General features: G+C 40.1%; 1 protein-coding gene across 1 annotated transcript in view; it reads left to right on the top strand.

Moving 5' to 3' along the window:
- LOC135411421 (uncharacterized) overlaps nucleotides 1-14,090 on the top strand; it is a 106,507-nt gene extending 92,417 nt beyond the window's left edge. Inside the window, exon 5 of the mRNA XM_064648948.1 lies at nucleotides 13,493-14,090. Coding sequence (XP_064505018.1) covers nucleotides 13,493-13,554 — 62 coding nt within the window. The 3' untranslated portion in view covers nucleotides 13,555-14,090. The remainder of the gene's footprint in view (nucleotides 1-13,492) is intronic.
- The last annotated feature ends 7,837 nt before the right edge of the window (nucleotides 14,091-21,927 follow it).

The following is a 21,927-nucleotide window of genomic DNA, read 5'->3' on the forward strand; positions in this document are numbered from 1 at the left end:
GGAGATAATCTTTGCTGTTCAACTGGTGCAGTCTGTATGCTCCGTCTGCCAACTCCAGAACCCATTTTCTTTGCAGGGACTCCTGCAGGACTGGTTTTACCCTCCACTTCATTTGCTGTGACTAAGGTTTACTAAAACTGGGCCATGTTTTATGGCTTTTTCTTAGCTTCTCCACACTCTGATTTGGTGTTAACCTTTTGCTCTGTTAATCAGAAAAAAACCCCAACCAAAACCCAGCATGAAGCATTTTTTAACTTTACTTAATTGATAAAGATGTCAATGATGAAGATGTAATTTCATTGTTGGTTGCTTCTTTGGAAAGTGTAAAGCTTCATGAAATGTTATTCCATATATTAGGCATGGGGAAAAGAGTAAACAAAAAGTAGAGATTAGTAGAAACTGCTTTTGTGGACAGAGTCAGCTTCCAGATCACCTTTATTAGCCTTAAATGAGAGTAATAGGGTCCAAGTCTTTGTTACCTGAGGAATCTTAGAACTGTCTGGTATGATGATCTCCAGGCACTCTGGAAAGGCATAGTACTCTTAGCCTCTTTTTTTAAAAAATGAGTAAATTAATGAGTCTTTTCTTCTCACATTTGTATTCACTTTATGCAACCTTCTTCAAGGGTTGTGCGGTCTAAAGGATGGAGAACACGACTAGAATCTTCACAGGCAACTGGGAATTTGTTTCCTGTTGTTTATCTGGCAGAACTGACAAAATCAGTCTTCTCATCTTTCTTCATTAATTTCTTTCTCTGTCCCATAACTGTGTGTAGAATAATTAGTTAATGGGACTAATTCCGTTTTCATTTACACTAATGTCATTATGTGTGATACCTGCTGAGATCAATGAAATCAAATAAACCTGAAGAAACTGCTGAGGTCAGAATCACAGACAGTATTTGAAAACCAATCTTTCACCCAGGATCTAGACTCTTGTGGTTTTTTGTATTTCCTGTGCATTCCCAGTGATATCTTTTTTTCTCCTCTTTTCTCTGGCTATATGCAGCACTGCTTTTTGTCTTTGCTCAGTGATATTATTGCATATGATTCAATGTCACTATCCCAGAAATACAACCATTTTAAAAAATGAGCAGGCAATTATGATGCTTAACTGTACTAAAACACTAACATTGCCCAGAACAAAATGAAGTTATTCCTTCTACTGTTCTGCAACTATGGAGCAGTTCTGCAGCTATGGGTTGAAATTTTCTGGAGTGAGAAAAGGACCAATGGTTTTACCTGTAGCAACTCTATTGAAGCATTTTTGCACAGTTATTTCAAACATAATTTTGATATATTTTCTGGTTTTTGATTGGTCACTTTAATGTAAACTTCAAGACTAGCTTTCTTGTGTTTTACAGTTAACATAATTGAAATGAATCCCCCATTTACTCATTTTTTCTTGGACATGTATTTTTCTAAAACTATTTTTAGTCTGAAGTGTATTTTTAATGCTCATATTGGCTTCACTTCTTCATATCATTTTTATCTCCTAAACTACTACGAGTTTATTATTATCATTACAGTAATGTGGTGACCAGAACTGAACACAAAACTCTCAACTCCCTGCCAGAGCCTTATATAATAGGAGAACAATGGATGAATGTTGTTAATTTTAAATGCAAAATTATAAATCAATTACAGTGATGGCAAAAGCCCTTCGTGACATGCCACAATTTACTTTCAAAGACATTTAAACCTATTTCATATGCTGAACAATCTGTAATAAATTATGATTTTTTTTTTCTTCTGAAATGAAGCTATAATTATGACAGTTGAATTCTTGTTCTGAGAAATAAGGTGGCATTTAATTCCTTGAGAACAAATGACACTCACAAAAGAACAGTTAATTATTCTCAGCTGCAAAAAAAAGGGGGGGGGGGCAGGGAGAGGGAAGAAAAAAAGTATGAAAGAGAATGTGGTAGCACTTTATGTGAAGTGTCTATTAATGAATCCCTAACGAAAGCTGTACTGCAATTGAACTTTGCTTGGTGTCCATGTGATTGAGTAACAATCTTTAGGTCCAACCCTTCTCATAAAATCAAAACCACATTCAGAGTAGGAGTACAATGAAGGGATGTATCTTCAGGAAATGTTACATCTCTCTCAGCAAACCTTCAATATGCAAAGACCAAAATGCAGAAAAAATCTGATGCCAATCATATGAGCAAAGCAAACCCCTAAGTCATCTCTGCAGTTCCAAACCCTGTTGCAGCTGTACCAAGGTACAATTAGTCCCAATACTTCTTAATTTCCATGCTTATTATTTGAATAAGATGAATCATTTTGATTTCTGCCAGTATTCACAGGGCAGTAAAGGGGGATGCTAACCAGTCAGCTCCCTCATGCTACAAATATGTGACCATGTGCTTCACTCTTCTTGCATGCGTAGGTCCCACCATGATTGGTGGGACCACACAAGGGTCATAGGATAAGGGACTTACTGGATCCGGAGTTTCTCCCTTCAAAGCACTAATCATCCTGATTTCCTGCTGTATTTTTGCAGTGACCAGTTTACATCTTAGTGTTTTAGCATAGGTTGGGCAGCATCTGACATTTTCAGATCTCGCTTCTGAAAGAAGTGAAGAGTTGCCAGTCTTGTTAATCTACGTCCTTTCCTCAGGGAAGAGAGATGTTTCAGAAGGGCCATACTAAGTGGAATACCCTCCTCCTCCTTGGTTCAGTTAAGATTTGTCAATTGACTGATTTGGGGGCTCTCTAAAATAGAGTGGGAACAACATAGTTGCATGTAAAACAAGGCGTAATGCACTGAGTTACATTAATGTTATATCAAATATGATTGGGTTGATTCTGTTTCATTTTATCTTCCATGGATGTGTAGTGCCGGCAGAATTCCAGAGCTTTAAGAAAAATTGATTGAGAACTATGTGGAAATAATATCAGCAAAAAGACTTTTGTATCAGGTCTTTCTCCTGTCTGTTAAGGGGTGTACAGTCTAAAATTTGGAGGATATAACATATTTCTTAATATCCGTAATTTTTATATTGCTCATAAAATGTCTGAAAATTAATTGATCATGCAGTATGAGAGGTACTGAATATTGCAACTGCTGATTATTCCTCTGGGAAAAAGCAGACTTTCCATAAGACTTTCACCACAACAAAGCATATGAGAAATCCCGGTTGATTTCTAATGTGAAAAAAAAGAGGTACTGTTAATAATGTAAGAGTACACACTTTAAAGTAATATGCACGTATTTTTCATTTTGTCATCTTTATATTCAAATATGGTTAAATCCCTTGGTAGAATGACATAGTAGAACAATGTTAGACCCATGTGGAAACTTACATGATTGGATATTTTATTTGTCTGCTCAGTTCTGATAGCAAACAGAAGATTTATTAATGCAATGTAAAATATTCACTGGCAGGTAAAAGTAATTCTGTTAATGAACATGATTAGAACAGCAGCTGGAATGCAGAAAATGCAGTGTTTGCAAGATCCACGGAATTAATAGACCTTAAAATACTCAGGAAATCAATTAAAATACATCTTCAAGATTACAAAAATGAATGTGCATGTGTTTAACTTGAAAACGAACAATAAAAGAATAAACCCCCATACTTCCTCATCAGGAATATTTCAAAGTGCCTTTTCCTGACCACTGCAGAGCTTGCCAAAAGATCTGGGGAACAGATATTTTTCCATGGCTTTTAATTGGGAAGGTACACTGCCAGAGAGAGCTTGAGGTAGTTGGAAGCTTGCACTTCTCCCTTGTCCTCCCTCAGGGCATTCTCACTCTGACTACCTATTTTCTGTACTTATAAGGTTATTTATATCCCTGCATGTGGGATAAACGCTCATTAAAATTGCTTTGCTGCAACTGCAGCTGGACTTGTTGGTGAGGGCTGGATAATCCCAGGCAAAGGAGGCTGGGTTCTGAGGGTGGTGGCATGGCCTCAGGGTGATGTCCCCACTGTCCTTGGCCCCATCCCATCTCCCCTGAGCAAAGACACCAGGGCAGATCAGTGATGAGCAGGGCAGATCAGTGATAGGACCAAATATGTGGAGACCTGTGACTCTGTTTTGCTGATTCTGCTACCATTGCCCTGTCACTGAGCTGCTGGGGACCAGGCTGTCTGGGAACCATCAGCCCTCCTGATTGCACCAACAGGAGCACAAGCCTTGGCTCCAGAGGCTGGTCTGGAGAAAGTGGGAGCTGGAAGATTAAATAGGTGCTTTGTACAGCAAATTTCCGTTTGGTGTACAAAGGTTTGGATCATGGGAACTGAGTCTCTGGCGAGGGAACTCTAATGCACCTGAGGGACACGGTAGGTGCTCACTTCCCTGGCCATGCAGCCAGAGCCACCATTTCAGGCACAGACTGGGACCAGCTGAGCCTGCCACCGCTGTATCATCCAGCCAAATTAGGTTGTGCTTTGATAGGACCACTTGATTTCCCTCTGCTTCCCTGAGACTGGCTACCTCACAAGTGTAGGAAACATTTTCCCAGACAATCAAATGTGGTTTTGTGGGTTTTTTTAAGTAAATGTAGTAGCAAATATTTTTTTACTCTGTGGATTTTTAGTGCCACTTTCTCTTCTTGAATTGTATGTTACTGTAGAATTCTATTCCTGTGAAACAGGAAATTGGTCTGTGCTGTTCTTTCTCGTGTAGTCAGTACAGAAAAGTTATGGATGCAATTGTGCTTTTGTTTACCACTGTTAAGCCTTTTAGCCTTTCTTGGCTCCTGCAGGAGTGAACTTACTGCTCTGAAGAAGTGAGAATGCAAGGTGACATCACTTGCTTATTGACATTTCCGGTCCCGCACAAACACCAACACGAATCCCTGTGTCAACCTATTTATTTGTTTATCCAAAGATAGCATCTCTCAGGGAAAAACAATAAAACAGTAATAGGCATTCCCTTTTTAATCACCTATGGACCTCAAAACATAAGAATCTTCCCTTGAGACATGCTGCAGATTTGGCAGTTTTATTTTTAGCACATTTATCAATCAAGAAATTGGATTTGAGCCTGAAAGAGATGCCTGCTTTTATAACGCACTCATTACTACCTGATTATTGGTATAAGATAACACCGTATCTGCTTTATGCCAATAGCTAGAGTCAGAATTGCTTGGAGTGCAACAGGATCTGAAAGGTATAATGCCATCAAGCAGTTTGCTTGAGACTATCTAGTACTTTAGGTGTCAAAAATGTGGTATTCAAACATTAGTTACTCTTCCAGGGTAATTTGTTTTGAATCAGCATCCTGGTCCTTTTCTGTAAGAGACCCCAATTAAAGAAGATTGCTATATATTTCTACTTGAAAAAAAATAAACCAAGTAAATTTATGCTTTTAGTGCTTTTTATGTACAGTGAATCCCTTATTTATGCAAACATGATGAAAAGGAATTAGAGCGAGACAGAGTGTGCTCCTAATGAGTTTCACAATATATCGTGTATTTCCCATGCAAGTGATTGAGGAAGGTGAAATACACAGAAGACCCAAGAGCTGCTGAAGATCTCAAATTCCTCTGAAAGGAAGATTCACCGTGAGTTTTCTTTCCATTTACACTTTCTCTCCCAAAGAAGATGCAGAAGGACAGAGCTGTCATCAAACCATGAATAAAAGTTCCCAATTCAACGGGAAAGGAAGCCCTGATGAGCAAGGTATGAACCTCAGTGGACCAGGGTAAAGCCCACACTACCTCCTTCCAGCACATACTGCAAGGGATCTGCTCTCTCCACTCAAACTTTCCCTGAGGTGGGAAATCTTTCAGAATATGAACTGAGAAATGTTGCTGCCCATATGCATCATCATTCAGTCTTAGAATTATCTAAGCATAGAAACACAGAACAATTTGTGTAGGAAGGGATCTCTAGAGGTCATCAGTCCAACCTCTCTCAGAGGAATAATGAAATCATGTTGCTCAGGTTTGCATACTCTTCTGTCTTGAACACCTTCAAGGATGAAGGCTCACAGACTCTCTGGGCAGCCTGGTCTAGTGCTTGACCACCATTACGGTAGAAAAAAATTCTCCTAATACTGAACCAGAATTTCCCATGTTCCAGCTTGTGTCTCTTGCTGCTCATCCCATTACCATGTACCTCCAAGAAGAGTCTGTCTCCCATCTTCTCTGTACCCTGCAATACGGAGAGCAGCAAGGTCTCCCCTGAGCCCTCTCCTCTTGGAAATACTGCTTCTATTAGGGAAGTGTGTAATAACATTTTTCTAGGAGTGAAAGTGTGATTTTCTATATTCTGCCCATAGTCTGTCCTCAATATCTATTCTGCACTGCTGTGAAAGAAGTCAAAATCTTGTTTTAGCCATAGGCTACCTCTTTAAGCTCTTTTAACCATGTTTTCTAATACTGCATGTTCAATTCAGGATGATTTCTTAATGTTTCTGCTTAGATAAGCAATGACTATAGCAAGTATGCTACTGATTTTTCAGATTGGTGGTGGAAAGAGAAAATATGATGAAGAGTAATAATTTTGGGTTGAACTTAATATTTTACTAAACTGAAAAACATTTTACTCATGTCATTCATCAGGAAAAGTATTAAAAGACCTAAAAAGATAAAGGAAGAAAGGAAACAGTGGTTGGTCTCCTGTAACCCTAGGATACAGTTGTTGAAATTTTTCATTGATGGCATTCTGTAATACTTCAGCATTTTCCAGCTTTTTAACCCAAAACTTCAACTGTATTTTTCACAAATGTGTAACATGTTTTAACTCAGCCCTCCTTCCATGTTTTCAGTCAATAAATCATTTGCTTGGAAGATGTCAGTCAACTACACAATCTTTTAGATAGTCAACTACACAATCTTTTAGAAAGCCAGCTCATGCAACAACATCAGCACGCAGGTGCATGGCTCTTGGTCTCTGGAGAAATCACACAGGAACCATCTTTGGAGCCTTTTTTGGCCCTTAGCATGTCTATTTTTGAGTTTCATTTCAAGGAAGACAACTCAAAGCTTCTACAAAAGTAGAAACACTGAAAATGGGAATAGAGGTGCATCAGTAGTGAATATTTGTAAACGATTCCAGCAGCATTCTTGGCATCTGGCTGACAATTTCATGTAATCAGATTTCTCCTTTAGTTCCTGTTAATTGATTGGTTTGCGGATCTGAAAAATTGCATCTCACACTCTGTTCAGCTTCCAGGTTCAGGTTCATCCTTTTAAAAACTGCACTGTGCAATATGAAAAGCTGGGCTTTTTAATGCAGGTTTTAACAATTTCAGTTAAATTATTTGGGGTGGAGGGAAAGACATATCCAAGGATAACACCTGTTTTGATGCAATTAAAGCCCTACAGCCGTATATGGATAAAATACTTCTAGAAAACCTTGCTCTGTAGAGTTTAAAATTACAGGGCCAAAGGGGTTGTCAGTAGTTAGTCTCCAGAAAATAGATTGGTAATGATGGAAGCAAATTGATTTCAACTATTGCCCGGGTGCAATGGAAGGTGTGTGATGGTGACATTTAAAGACATAGAAGAGCAATTAGAGAGACAGGCGCTGCTTATGCTGAAGCTTGCCTGTTGTGATGTACACAAACTGAGGTAAAACTGCTGGTGCAATGCAGTGGCTTTAAAACAGGATAAGTTATTTTATTTTTAAAAATGATTATAATTGCCATTGGTTCCTATGTCCTTTCCTGCGCTAGTGTCCCTTAGTAACTGTCTTTGTGAAAGCCTTAAATTCAGAATAAAATAAATTCAGAACAACTCTCCCAAAACAAACTAAGTCTTCCATTTATTTCTTTTCCAAGTACTCTCCTGTAGCAAACAAGTGCAGTTCTTAAATCTTTACAACATAGCCTGTTGTTTTCCTACAGAGAACACATGGGGAAAATGTAGGTCCTTTCTTGTAGTGAGATTTTTCCCTCTTGTCTTCTGGCCTGGCTTGGCATTCACCCTGGATCTGGCTTAAAGCACAATATTGTGTGCCCCAGGCTAGGGCTATTGTGTATTCTCTTTCTTTCCTTTTTCCCCACTCAAGATACATCATGTTCTCTCTGGTCCCAAGCTCCAATCCAGGTGGACAGGGAGGAACTTGAAGCACTATGTTGGGAGGAGATACAAAGAAAAGGATAGGGAAAAAAGGGAATGCAGGGTGGGAGGCCCAGTAAGGGAGAAAGCGAGGCACCAACAGTGTTCTGTGGTAGGAGAGGCTCTGGTTCATCAGTGAGAGTTTCCCCTGTCGAGGCTGCAGGGTCTGGGATACTTGAGCTCTGGACTGCAGAGTGCAGACCCCTTTTACCAAAAACTTTGAGAAATCTATGTAAAAATAAACATGCAATTTTTGCACTCCCTAAAGTCTGTGTCTGTAGCCAGGTACTACTCTCTGTTTATTCACATAGAGAATCACCGAATGCGCTGAGCTGGAATGGACCCACAAGGATCATTGAGTCCAACTTCTGGCCATGCCCAACTCCAGGACCATCACCAAGAGTCACACCATGTGCCTGGGAGTATCATCCAAATGCTTCTTGAACTCTGTCAGGCTTGGTGGTGTGACCACTTCCCTGGGGAGCCTGTTCCAGTGCCCAACCACCCTCTGGGTGAAGAACCTCTTTCTGATATCCAACCTAAACCTCCCCGACACAACTTCAGGCCATTCCCTTGGGTCCTGTCACTGGTCACCACAGACAAGATGTCAGGGTCTGCCCTCCTCTTTCCCTCATGAGGAAGTTGTGACTTCCTAAAAAACAATAGAAACCAACTATCAAAAAAGAAAAAGTCCTCCAGAAAAACCCCATTAACTTCCTGCTTGGATATAATTTTCTCCAACCACACATGGAAAGTATCTAATTTTTGTATTAAACCCAACCTCTGAAAATGGTCTGTTGTATCAATTGACAGAAGAGTGAGAGAAGTGCAGAAGAGTGAGAGAAGCATGCACAAAGAGCTACCCACTCCTCTGTTTAACTTTGGATCATTTTGTGATTCACCTGCTCTGACCCCAGCTGTTCACTTGGCTTTGTTATATTCCAGTTGTTTTATCTGCAAGTAAAGGCAGGATTAAGACGTCGTCTCTCCAATTATAAAAATCCTGGGTGGAAAAACATGTAATGGCTCTGCTGTTAGGTGGAGTGGAGAGGTCACTGACTAGATTGAGACAGAATGAGCTAAACTTATCTGTGATAATACTGGATTGGTTTTTTTGAAGTTAGGGCAGGGATTGTTTTGCCCTAGTATGTGTTGTTTCCTCCCTCCTTTACTGAACTAGTTGGATCTGTCAGGGTTTAATTCAATTACTGATGACACTGGAGAAAAGAGCAGCAGAAGTGGGTTGGATGGAAGAAATGTATTAACACAGAAAAATCTCATCTTTCCCCAAATCAGTCAGATGAGAACAAATCCTGGGAACTGTAAAGTGCCTCTTATTTTGGTTCTTCAAATAGTTCAGGGTTAATCAGTCCATTTGCAATCATTTAACTGATAAAAACACAGTAAACAAAGGAGCTGGTTGCAGTTCTGAACAGGAATTGAAAGCAACTATTTTTTTTTCTTTCCAGTTTGCGTAGGGCTTGAAACATACTGACAGAAAACACAATATTTGTGTTAAAAGAGGTGTCAGTTATGAACGATGTTTGCAGGGCTCCCACGAACTAAAGAGAAAAGAGTCATGCAGAGCCGCCAACAAGGTTGTGTCCAAGGGCTTCAACAGAGAAATATTGCTAATATGTTTAACTCATTCATTCTGTTAAAATGAAACATTTGTAATTATTTTCTTCTTTCCAATTATTTTTATCCTATTTGCAAATCTAACATATGCATATAACTTTAAGTGAATGATACCTAAACAACTTGCTGCCTTGGTGTGTTTAGGATTTTGCTTGGCCCTGCGTGTGGGTTGTCTGGTGGGACTGATGGTTTGTGTTTCTACTTCTTGTTCATGTTCAGGCAGCCACAAGAATGAAAAGTTTGAGCAGTTGCACAAATATGCCCAAATATCCATTCGAAATGCATGTGTGTGGCTTTGCAATTTTTCTTTCCCTTGTGGGGATATCCTGAGCCAAGAGGTGCACAAATGCAGATAAAAAATGCAAACTCAGATATCTGCCAATGCTGCTGGGGTTCACACGGCTTTGCTCACCCCGGTCCCCTCAAACAGCCTTCCTGTTCCTCACATGGTTTAAACGGTGATTCATCCCCTAATAAGGCTGTTTCCAACAGCTGTAATTGCTTAAGATATGCAGATTTCTTATGACTGTGACCCACTTCAGAACCCTTTGAAGTTGGTTAGTCCCGTGTGGGTATGAAGCTATGAACAAAGTAAATCCCAGGCCAGGTCTGGGGAATTGTTTTGCCTTTTTATCACAGGCAATGATCTGACTGTCATTTCTAGAATTCATTGTTGTGACTTTTGGCAGTTTCAATTTAAGTCATAGGTGATAATGAGGCTGGTTCAAGCCCATGGATGAGATCTTTCTGCTGCCTCTTTTAGACAGCTGGTAAAAAAAGCATTTTGTAATTATGACTGATGTCTGTTCAGTTGCTATATTTAAAGTCTAATAGACTTTTAGAAATGCTGTCTTATCCAGCAGGATTTAACTTCATTAGTTTTGAAACAGGAGAGAAATGTTAGTCACTGTGCAATCTTTGATTATGCACTGGGGAATTTCCTAGGGTTAAATTAACCACAGGGGAACTCTACTCTTGTTCTTTGAATGCCAGTGAAACGTACTGAGAAATACAGGGGAAAAAATAATTGTAATTTGGAAATGTAAAAACTATATAGTTCATCTTATGTGTAATCCCTAGTGCACAGTAATTTCTGTATACTTGCACCATTTAAAGTTAATGATACCATTTATTTTATATTTTGGTTTTGCTTTATAAAAAAAGGCACACCACCAGCAATAGTATTTGACCATAAAGGGACATTCGGAAAAACTACCATTTCACCAGATTTGGTTTAAATTCAGGAGGGAGATAATTTGGCCACTAAATGTCCTGCCTTATCCACAGTGTCATTGGAGAACTACTCTCCCGAATCACTTTCATCCCCCAGCTGCTGACAATTTAGCAGTGCTGCTTGCCTTTAATTAATCTCTTTGAATTTACATGTAGAAGGTCAGTGTCAATGACTTTGGCAGAATTAGCAGAAATTTTTGTCCAAAAAATACGTTTTGAAAGATGCGGTGTGATTGGAATCCAAAGCCTTTTTTGACAAGCTTTTTATGTTATATGTGGAAAATATGAAGTGAAAGAGTTTACAATTTCATATATCAACAAAGATTTCAGTAATTTCATTTCTAAAAATGAAAATAACCCAATTTTGGTTTTCTTTTCATCTGACGATTTTCTTTTTATCTCCACATCCTACTAATTTCAAATGGAAAAGGAAGAGTGGAGGGCAGAAGTATGGAATAACACATCTAAAAATGAAGAAATCTTCTTTCCTTCCTCACAAATGAGTTGGCAAAAAGTATAAAAATCCTGTGAATTTATGTTTTCTTTCATTCAGCCATCTTAAAAATGTTCCCCTCTTTTGTACTGAAAAACAAGTTGAGGAAAATATGAAAATCCATACTTTTAAAATTAATATTTTTGCATTGTTGAACCCAACCTAATCCTCAAGTCAGCATGAACTTTTTAAGCAATGCAAAAGAAACACAATTTCATTGTTCAAAAATATTGTCAAAATAAATTAAAACTGGTAAAAGTTTTCCTTTATTTTCTTAATGTGCATGTAACGCAGGATTTCTGTCTAACAGGTACAGAGCCTGAGTAAGAACTGGATTCTGCATGAGACCTAGAAAGAAACAGGGGAAAATCTATTTCTTCTCAAATTGCATATACTACTTAATACAAAAACATCTACCTAATCCCTAGACCACTCTTTTTTTTTTTGCTCTGTTGTAGAGATACATCCTACAGTCTTCATTAGCTTTTCTCTTGCCTGATCTTCTGCTAAAATTTGAAACAAACAGTCCAACTATCTTCTTGCAAGACACATATAAAAATCACAACCCTAAAAAACATATTGATGTGTACATCCTATGGAAGAAATGAGCTATGGCTTGGACCTGCTGGCTGGATGCAGCTCTACCTTGTAAAAGAAGGACATGTCTCACATGGCATATCTAGTGAAAGGAAAAGCTCGACATGAACGACTGATCTGTTCTCTGCCAGTACTGTAGGAGACTGTTCTATAACAATGCAGATGCATGTTGGCCAGGCACAGAGAGAGCATGGGTCTAAAATTTCTGATCTGTGCTATTTAATCCTGTGGGACTAGTGGCATGCCTCCTTCGTTTAGTTATCCCTCTGCGATTTCATAGCTTCTCTAATTTCTTATGATCTGTGCCCTTTTTGAACAGAATTCACATTGCACTTAGCTTTTACCTAGTGTGTATCCATTTATGGCTGCCAAAAAGATGGTATTTCACTGTTTTCCAGACTACAGGATATGTGGAAGTTGGCTGTCATTTTCTCCTGTTGGGGTAATAGGAGATGCTTCTGGCAGTCTTCATCCACACCTACACTCCTATTTCAGTACAATATCCTTTCAGCAGCATACAAGCTTCAGACTAGACTTGGCAAACCTCTTTACTGAGAAAAAGCTGAACCACAATATCAAATGAGAAAAAGAGGATGGCAACACATTTTTCAAGACTGTTTTGGATGGTCTGGGATAGCTTATGACTTCATTGTCATTATTTCAACCTCACACATCCCTCTAAGTCAGGATGTACAATATTGCTGCATTCTAGAGATGGAAAAACAATTAGTTGATTTAAATCAGTCCTAAAAAAGAATGATTTGACACTTGAGCTTCAAACCATAACTTCATTATTCCTGGTTTTATGAGGAGTCTGTAGCTGCAGCTCAAATAACATACCTTTCCCTCTATTACCCTTGCACAAAGAATAAAAAATGATCAGAAAAAAAGTAGTCCTTGACCTGGAAACCAGATAATTTTTAGGGAAAATCTGCAAAAGATGGGAATTTGTTATGTAACAGGTTTTCAGAATAAGAATAGCCTTAATTTGCTCTAGGTCCTCTTAGAAACCCAACTAAAAGATAGCAAAAAAAATCTTTCAGTGGGTACCTTTTGAAAGAAAGATACAATAGGTAGAAGAAAGCAGAGGAATAGGATAAACCACAGGACAGAAAGAAGACATGTGAATTGTAAAATATTGTAAGATGTATTATTGTTGGATAAAATGATCCATGAACTTGCATTATGTGTGCTATTTAGAAATAAAAACACTGGAATGCAGAGGCCAGAGTAGATGACTAAGGAAAACTAAGGGTCATCTTGGGTATAAAGGTGTGTGCTTAAGAAAGAAAATGGTCCAAATCAAGCAATACCAGAGAGATCCTGGGATGAAGTTAAGACAGTGTAATGGAAAAGAACAGTGAAAGAAGAGACTGTGAAAAGAGTACTGACTATGCTAAAATAAATATTTCTTTTTTAGATGCTGGAGAGCGATATGGTCATGTAATCTGCATATTGCCATCACAGTTGCTATAGCGAGTGTAATGTACTGTATTTTTTTACCACCAGGGAGACTGTTGCAACAGACAGGGAGCTACATTAGGAAGTTGTGCTTAACAAGTCATGTGTGATTTTACTGTCAAGCTGCAAAGTGCCGCTCTCCTATGGAAGAAGGCTGTGAGTACTTTCGAGGAGTTGATAAACACCACATGATGCAGCTTTCTGGGAAAAACAGAATCCTTTGAAGCATTTCCAGCAAAATCCTTGGAGAGGCAAAGCATATTTTCAGATGCATGATTCTAGGTTAAACAGCTATGTCCCCCACTTGTTTACAAAGCAGCTCGACAGCTGCTGTGAGCCACTAGCCCCCTTTGGACAGACAGGATACATTTGGATCTGTCACAGTGAGCCATGGTGTGCCTTTTCTGCGTTACTCTGCAAAGATCTCATCGGAGATCTGCTGCTGGCAGGGCTAAAAGCCTCACCAGCTTTAAGAGCGGCAGATGATTAGTTTCAATCCCACTTTAAGTTTTCTTGTTGTTTTTAACTCTGAAGTTGCAGGAAATGTTTTTAGTGATGAAATTGATACTGGGAAAGCTGTACCCTGCTTTGTGAATGAGGAATAAGATATAAAAATAAACAGCAGCAGCTGGTTATTGTCAGGAAATGGGTTCTTTAACAGACGAGAAGAAAGACCTGTGTGTCTGTTTAGACACAGAGATGCAGGGTCCAGTTTGAAATTAAAAAGTTTCATTAAAAGAGCAGAGTAAAGGTTGGTGTTGCAGCTGTCCTTCAACATTTGGGAAATCGGGCTGAGTGATGCAGTTCCTGAGCTGTGAAGCCTAACCTCATCTCCCGAAGGTTCTGATGGAAACAAACCCAAACAAGGACACCTTAAAAACATTGGCCAGACAACCTGACTTGGAGAGCAAGTGGGGCAGAGATTTAAATCTCATTTTGCAAATAAAGACATCCTGTGGATGGATGTAAGGGTAATTTAGTAAGCTCAGTGCACCTCTCTACATCACAAGGGACACTGCTGGTCACCAAAGAAGGACTAGGTGGCAATTTCTCTTTTCTAGTTCTCTCTTTCCTTTCCTCTTTCTGCCATGGCCATGCTGCTGCTGGGGAGTGAGAGGGGAGCAGGACACGAACAGCAACCAGAATGGGCCATCTGCCTCCCAGTGCACCTCTTGGCAGCATGTGCCTGCTGGCATGGTTGAAAGATGGATGCAAGGGAATGTCTTACTGCTCTGCTTGGTTTTTCCTGCTAAATAGCTCATGACAGATTCTTATTACAAAATATCCCTTGTCCAGCAGCCCTTCTGCATCCTCCTTATAAAGGCTGTAGTGGTCCTGTAGTGTAATATGATATTTGATGCCTTTAAGCCTATATAATATCCCACTGTAAGTACTGCTGCTTGCCTCTGTGCAACATATCCCTAAGCTCTTCTTCCCTGGCAATGTTTTCCCTCTAACCAAGGCAAAGGAAAGCGGAGACAATAAATCTCTCTCTCCTGAGGAGAGTGGCAGCAGACCCTCTGCCTCTAAAGCCCACAAATCACAGGCATCAGGTCCCTCGCAACCAGCAACAATATTGTTTCCTTTGACCTCCTTACCAGAGACTGGTCACAGCAAAAATTATTGCTGATGGCATCTGACAGTTCTACATCACGTTCTGACATTAGCTTTTAGTTACTGGTTCTTTTTTAATAGCTGCCAGTGTGTTCAGTCAAATACCTGTCTGTCACCACAATCAGACAGACCTTAATGTGTCTGTGTTATGGAAGAGGACCTCGGCGTCTTTCCAGCACTTTATTATAGTCTCAGTATAGCTTTTTATCACAAATTCCTCATGCATAGCTGTCCCTGCTCCTCCACAGAAATCTTCTGAGTTGGCAGCTCCAGTGTCTGCTGCCATTAATCTTCTCCATGCTGCAGAGAGCAGGGCACCAGGTGATTTATGGAAATTACCTGCTCTGATGCAGCAGAGCTCAGGTGAGTTGGGTTGAATCGTCATTGCTGGTATGAGTTTTGTCCCCAAGCAACCTGAGGGTGCAAAATACTCTGTTGTACACCTGTTTTTACTTTCCTCCTTAAGCATTGAGTTAAACAAGGGGAGGCAGTATGCTTTTTAATCACATTTTAGAATAGTATTGCAGTGGTGGTGCACTGGTAAGTGAAAGGTTTGACACTCTGACAACCAATTCAGAATTAAAAGCTGTAATCAAATGTCTCTGTTAGTTTTGTGAAAACAATATTTTCCCAGGAAGGCTATAAAATGCACATCTTTCACCTGTGATTTCCCAGACTGAGTTCTGGTTTTAATTTTATGCGTCATTCTCAGGTTTTACTCCCGATTTTCTATTTTTTGAACTGTCAGGGACCTGAAGTGATGCGCAGGAAATGAAGGTTGTGCCAAGCTGAGATCAGTAGTGATGCCTTGAGCCAATTAAGGAGCAATGTTAATGGGCTCCCAGTGAATCCTCCTAAGCCTTCCACACCAGAAAGGATGAAGTCCACAACACAGGGCTGAGCTGAGCATTTAAAGCCTAGGAAAATAAGAGCAGATCTTCAAGTCTTTATTCTTAAGCAGCTTCCCTACTGGTTGTGTTGAAAGGGAAGTGTGTTCTGCAACAGGAAGACATGGAAGTGATTTTTCCTCTTATGAAGATTCATATCAATGTATGAGTGTGTGTGTGCAGGTATGTGTTACATCATCTCAACAGTTTATATCCACTGGGAATTAAGCTGACTTCTACATTTCTTTTTCCCTGCTGCTACTTTTATTTGTTTAGTGTCAGCATGGGAAATGGAAAGTAAGATGAATCTTGTGATTATTCTTGTATATAGAGGAAAGGAAATGAATTTAGGAGGGAATATGTATATGCAGTAGGCTGAGTACTGCACCCGTTTGCAGAAGAGCTGTAGGAAGAAGTGGGACCAGCTGCAGGAGGAGCAGGGGCAGCTGAGGAGGGGCATTGGGGAACCTGCATATCAAGAGGTTTGGGGAGAGTGGTGACTGGCCCATGGCTCTGCAGAGGTGGGTCTACATCTACTGCCTTGCTGTAACTCTTTGTTTCCATGTGGGAAATCATAGGAGTGAATTGCAACTGAGCAATTGTACTGATGTGGGACATGTTTATTTGGGAATAAAGAATGGCTTTTTCTTGCTTAGCTTGAGCTGTTTTCAAAGCAGCCTAAGTTAAGCTGGAAAAATGTGGTCGTTCTGGAATGCAAATCTGTGAGGGCCTCATAGGAATATAAATATAGCATCTTATCTTGCACTGTTATATACTCCCACACAGACAAGCCCGAAGGCAAGTGAAAAAAATGAAGGCTGGGCTATTCATGATACCCCTGGCATCAGCTCCAGTCACACACGGGCGTGTGGGCAGCTGGAACCGACATATGCTAATAGTGATCAACATATGTACGTGGAGCTCGGCCACACAGAGCTGCAGCACAAAGAGCCTGGGTGAAGTGACATTTGCCAGTGCATCCTTTGACTATAGAGCTTGCTGTTAAATGCTGTGTCTGATCCATGCTGTGACAATATATGAGCTGGACTTCAGTGATCCTTATAAGTCTCTTCCAACTCAGGATATTCTATGTTTCTATGCATATGCAGTAAACCTGGTGCTACCTTTAATGTGTAGGCATGGTTTTCCTCCAAGATGCCTTGATTGAAAGCCTAGTTTCCGTACAGCCTGCTCAGATCAGGAGAATTCAAGGCATAAAGGAGTTTTTGGGCTATATTTCTTCCAGTTGGCTGATCCTTGTGTGAGAACCACACATGGCTTCCCAGATATGGGACTGAGGCCTTCCAGCATCCTCACTGCTTTGGGGTTTTCAGGCCTCTCGTGGTATTTGAGGTGGTACAAAGTAGCTGGGTAACAGTGCTCTCAGAAGCAATTCTATTTTTTAAACACTTCACTCTTTTAGCTGTCTAGGGCCGTCTCCAACCCAAAGCCCTATCATAATCTGATGGCGTGCTGGGGCTTGTTTACAAGATAAACTAACAGCTGCTTTCCTCTCATCCGCTGCTCCTGCTTCGAACTTGAAATAGGAATTATCAGTGTGTGTCAGAACCAGGAGAGTCAAAGCCTCCTTGGAGATGCCCTTTGGGCCTCTCTTTCTGCTACCTTGCAAACATATTTCTATTTTCAGAGACGGTAACCCAGCACCTAATCTTCCACAGGCACATGTATTGCTCCCCAGGGGGCATGTTAGCAATGAAGGAACTGATTTTTTTTAAACCCCCCCTCCATGGGTTAGCCCACTTCTGCTTATCAGCCCACCTCAGCACTTGGTGTTTGAAATCTGGATCAGAATTTTTCAGCTTCCAGGTCCTACACATGGTTTTTCAGCAGTGGCCTCATTTGCTTTCAAAGCAGTTGAGTAAAAATGCATCCATTTTGGGTTTTGTGCATCTGTAGGCAGAAATATAAGAGGACAGGTCTTACTATTTTTTTCCTGAACTGATGTTTAGTGACTGTATGAAAAGGCCACACACAAGCTCCTCTCATATTTGCATATCAATACTTAGCCTATTAGAAGCCAATGAAGTGAGGGTCTTGCAGTACATACCCTCTCACAGCTTGACGCTCAGACTTCCCATGACATCCTTTCTTCAGCTTTCATGTCAGTGAATATTATATTGTGATGCCTTGAAGCCAGGATAAACTGGGGCTGTTAAATGTTCAGATGTATGCTCAATCTGTGAAGCTTGCAGCTGCTCCACTCTTTTGATAATGCTAGTAAGCAAAATTAGTAAATAAAATAAATGCTTAAGGTTCATTTGCTGCACACCCCAATACATGAATGAGAATAGAATTGAGGACATCAAAGAAAGATAAAAAACAGGCTAGTAATAACATGTTCCCCTTAGGCCTACTGCTTAACCTAAATGTTGTGTTAAAGGGATAAATGAGTGAACTGAATTATTATACACAGTTAAAAGCCAGGAATGAGATTTGAGATCACAACCCTGTTAGTAAGATCAACATTATCTCCATAAGATAAAAACCAGTAAATATTTAGCTGAGAAAATGTGTCATGTTTAATATAATCACGAATTTTGCATATTACTTATCTATGCAGGTAAATAAAAAATTCTGAAATGGCGCATGAAGCTGGGCTGAGGTCACCCTCCTCCCCTCATACTCCTCCCACCCCTTGCTTGTTTCCGTGCCACGAGAAGTGGCAAATCTGCCTGTGGTTGAAATGAGATAGAAAGGCTCCCTGAGAAAGGTAGTTTTCAAGAGATCTGAAGGGCAGAGAAGAAACCAAACCTATGTGTTAACAACCATGAAGGGAGTGGTAGAGGGATGGGGATAAAGTGTCATTGGAAGACACCATCAGCTCATGGTGGCTGTGACTGATGAGGAAAAGGGCAGAAAGAGCTAAGGTGTTAAGGTGAGTGTGGCATAAGGGATGGGGACACCTACTTTGTCTGATGGAGTGGCTGGAGGGGGACTCCCAGCACAAATGCCACGTTCAGATGGAGAAGGAAGTTTTCTCCAGCAGATTGTCTCAAGGCTACCACCCTCCCAGAGCTGCAACATCCCTGAAAGCTCGTGGCCACCATGCTCTCTCTTGCTAGCCTGTGGATCAAGGAGGGGAGCACTGCTTTATGGGCATACACTGCTAACTCACACTCCTGTTGGATTAAAATGTTTGAAATGCACATCCCAGAAGTTAGATGCTTGAAGGGGGCTTGCAGAATTGGACTAATGAGGCAAACTCAAAAAATGGTAACGAAGGGAATGGCCAAAGGAAAAAATCTGTAGCAATGAAGGTCTTTAGTAGCATCACTCGTGGAATGATCCTGTGGCACATGTGTGAAAACAAATGTCCCAAGAGGGAGTGCACTGAGAAGGTCTTTGTGAGCGTCCACCCACACTCAGAGCTGTAGTGCTCAACTGCAGTTATTGCCTTCACTGTTTTGAGTAAGTACATTAGAGAAACTCCAACAAGACTTCAGAAAACTGTCTTCCAGAGAACTGAGATTAAGCAGATGAATTACTTTGACCTGGAAGAAAAGAGCTACTTTCTGTGAGGAGGTATCTGAAAAAAAAATAAAATTTCTATTTCTGTTTTCAACAAAGACAGAGGAGTGTGCCGGGTTGGTATGTTCCAACAGGTGCAGAAGTTGCATGTTTTTTAAAGAGTATAAGAAAAAAAAACAGCAGAGATATTAAATAAATCCGGAAGTGATTTTCCATGGAGCATACAAAAGAAAAAGGACTACTGCAGATGATACCACTAGAACTGGTGATTGGAGAAGGCTGCGTTTCTCTGTCATAACCTGTGCTGCTTAAGGATAATATGACTCATGCCCCTGTGAAATATTCACCTCTATTTAAACCCTCCATCTCCTCTTTACTATAAAGTTAATTAATTAAAAAAACCTCCTCGTACTAGGAGTATCAATGACAGAGTAATGGATTGCCTTGGGAAAGGTGATCAGATAAGCTACAGTCTTAAAAAGGTCAGGTGATGTACAAATATGAAAAATAGGATCCAGCAACAGACACTTACATTTAGGAATATGCTTTTTCATAAAAAGGGACTTATTGTATCCAAAAACTGCATAATACAGAGGAAATGGAGCAAGAAAGCACAGTATTATTGCAACCAATACTGGGGTTGAAGACTGTGTTCTAAAAAATAAAAAAGCACCTGGAGTTAAAAGTTAATTCATCAAATTTCTCTCATCTACACTACGTGGTTCTTTTTTTTTTTGTTCCCTCCAGTGTTTGAATGTACCACTCTAGTGTTAACACTAACTCCTGATTTGATTTTATGTATGCTTAACTTTACACTCTATGAGTTCTCATTAAAATTCAAAATGTATAAATTCAAACACATGCTTAGCTCTTTACAGAATTAGGGTTGCATGTTGTGAAATACATAAGATATATAATATAGCTGCATTAAAATTACAACAGAATTCCCAGCTGGATTTTCCTGGTCACTTTTGTTATTTTAACCAAGCTTTAAAGGTTGTGCTACATGTTAAAATCTTAGTTAGAATTTTAAAACTGAACAAACCATGCCTAAAAAATTAACTTTGACAAATGCAAGTAATTTTCCCATTGTGAAGTTAGGCATGAGAAACTTACAGTTATATGAAATGTATTTGAGAATCGTGCTGGTTTAAAGGTAAACCAGCAGGAGAAATGGACCCAACTCAAAAGAGATTATAAGTCAGGGTTACAATTTAATAACAATAATACAATAAATACAATTATATGGACAAACAATTGGTTTTAACCCACAAAACCCAGATGTATAACCCAGTACCCTGGGACACGAACAGAATGGTGCTTGTTGGCCCATGTGCTGAGGCCCACATGGTCCCCCTGAGTTCGAAGTAAAAGGGAAGGAAAACCTGTTGGTGAGAGTGGTGAGCAGTCCGGTTGAGGTTCTGGTCCTCCTCAGGGTCGGACGAGTGGGGCCCAGAAATCCCAAGACCACAAGATTGTATACACTCAGGTTCTGGTGGGAATGCCCAGTACCTCCCCCAGGATGGGGAGTTCCACAATGGATGATTGTAAGTCATGAGATATTTTTGGAATCCTTGATGGCCCCTTAGCAGACATGACCCTTCAGTTTGGGTGTGGAGGTGCTAATGACTCCCCAGAGGGGAGTTATGACACCTGAGTCATTGGTGTCTTCCTATCTCACAGGCTTCTTAACATCCAGCTTATAGCCTGAGGGGTCAGGTGTGTTCTGGGCAGCTGGTGCAAATGGTCTACTGTTAACTGTTCCTGGGAAATGACCATAGAGGGTGTAGAATACACAGTTTGGGTTACACCCACACAGTGATGATCTGCTCCCAGCTGTTCTAACTAGGACAAGAATTTATCTCAAATTTTCCCAAATCTTATTCATAAGCAGTTCACCAGGAATGCTAAGTGTATGGCATTTTGGTCACTTCTCAGCTTTGCCTGGACAAGTAAGTCACAATTTTCACCAGGCTTTTTTAAAAACCAATCACTGATATTACTGTAAATCTCATAATTTAATGAGCTATTCTGCCAGTGAACTCATCTCCTGTATTGACAGTGGAAATAGAACCATAGAGATGTGAACACACTTGGAGCAAAACGAATTAGAAGGAATGCACACAGCTAATTTCCAAGATATACTCAGCCACCTGTAACTCAGAAGTAGAGGAAGATTTCTCACCCTGCCTCCCAACAGAGGACAGTCGGTCATGGACACTGTGGCTATAGGAGATATTTTTGAGCAGGGCACAGGAAAACTTTTAAGAAAATATCCTAGTGATTCTAGGGAAAGTTTATTTTTCCTTCCTGTCTATGTAGCCATTGCCCTGCAGCATGGGAATATCTATCTCTTAATTTTCCTGTCTTATCTAATATCAGTATGGGTATTTCAATTTTCCACAGAAGTGCATAACTCTTTTTTCTAACCCTGCCATGCTCTTGGCCTTAGTGACAAGAATCTCATTTACAGCAATCTCACATTATATTCCT

The sequence above is a fragment of the Pseudopipra pipra genome, chromosome 1, assembly GCF_036250125.1.
Source record: "Pseudopipra pipra isolate bDixPip1 chromosome 1, bDixPip1.hap1, whole genome shotgun sequence".
Taxonomy (NCBI): domain Eukaryota; kingdom Metazoa; phylum Chordata; class Aves; order Passeriformes; family Pipridae; genus Pseudopipra; species Pseudopipra pipra.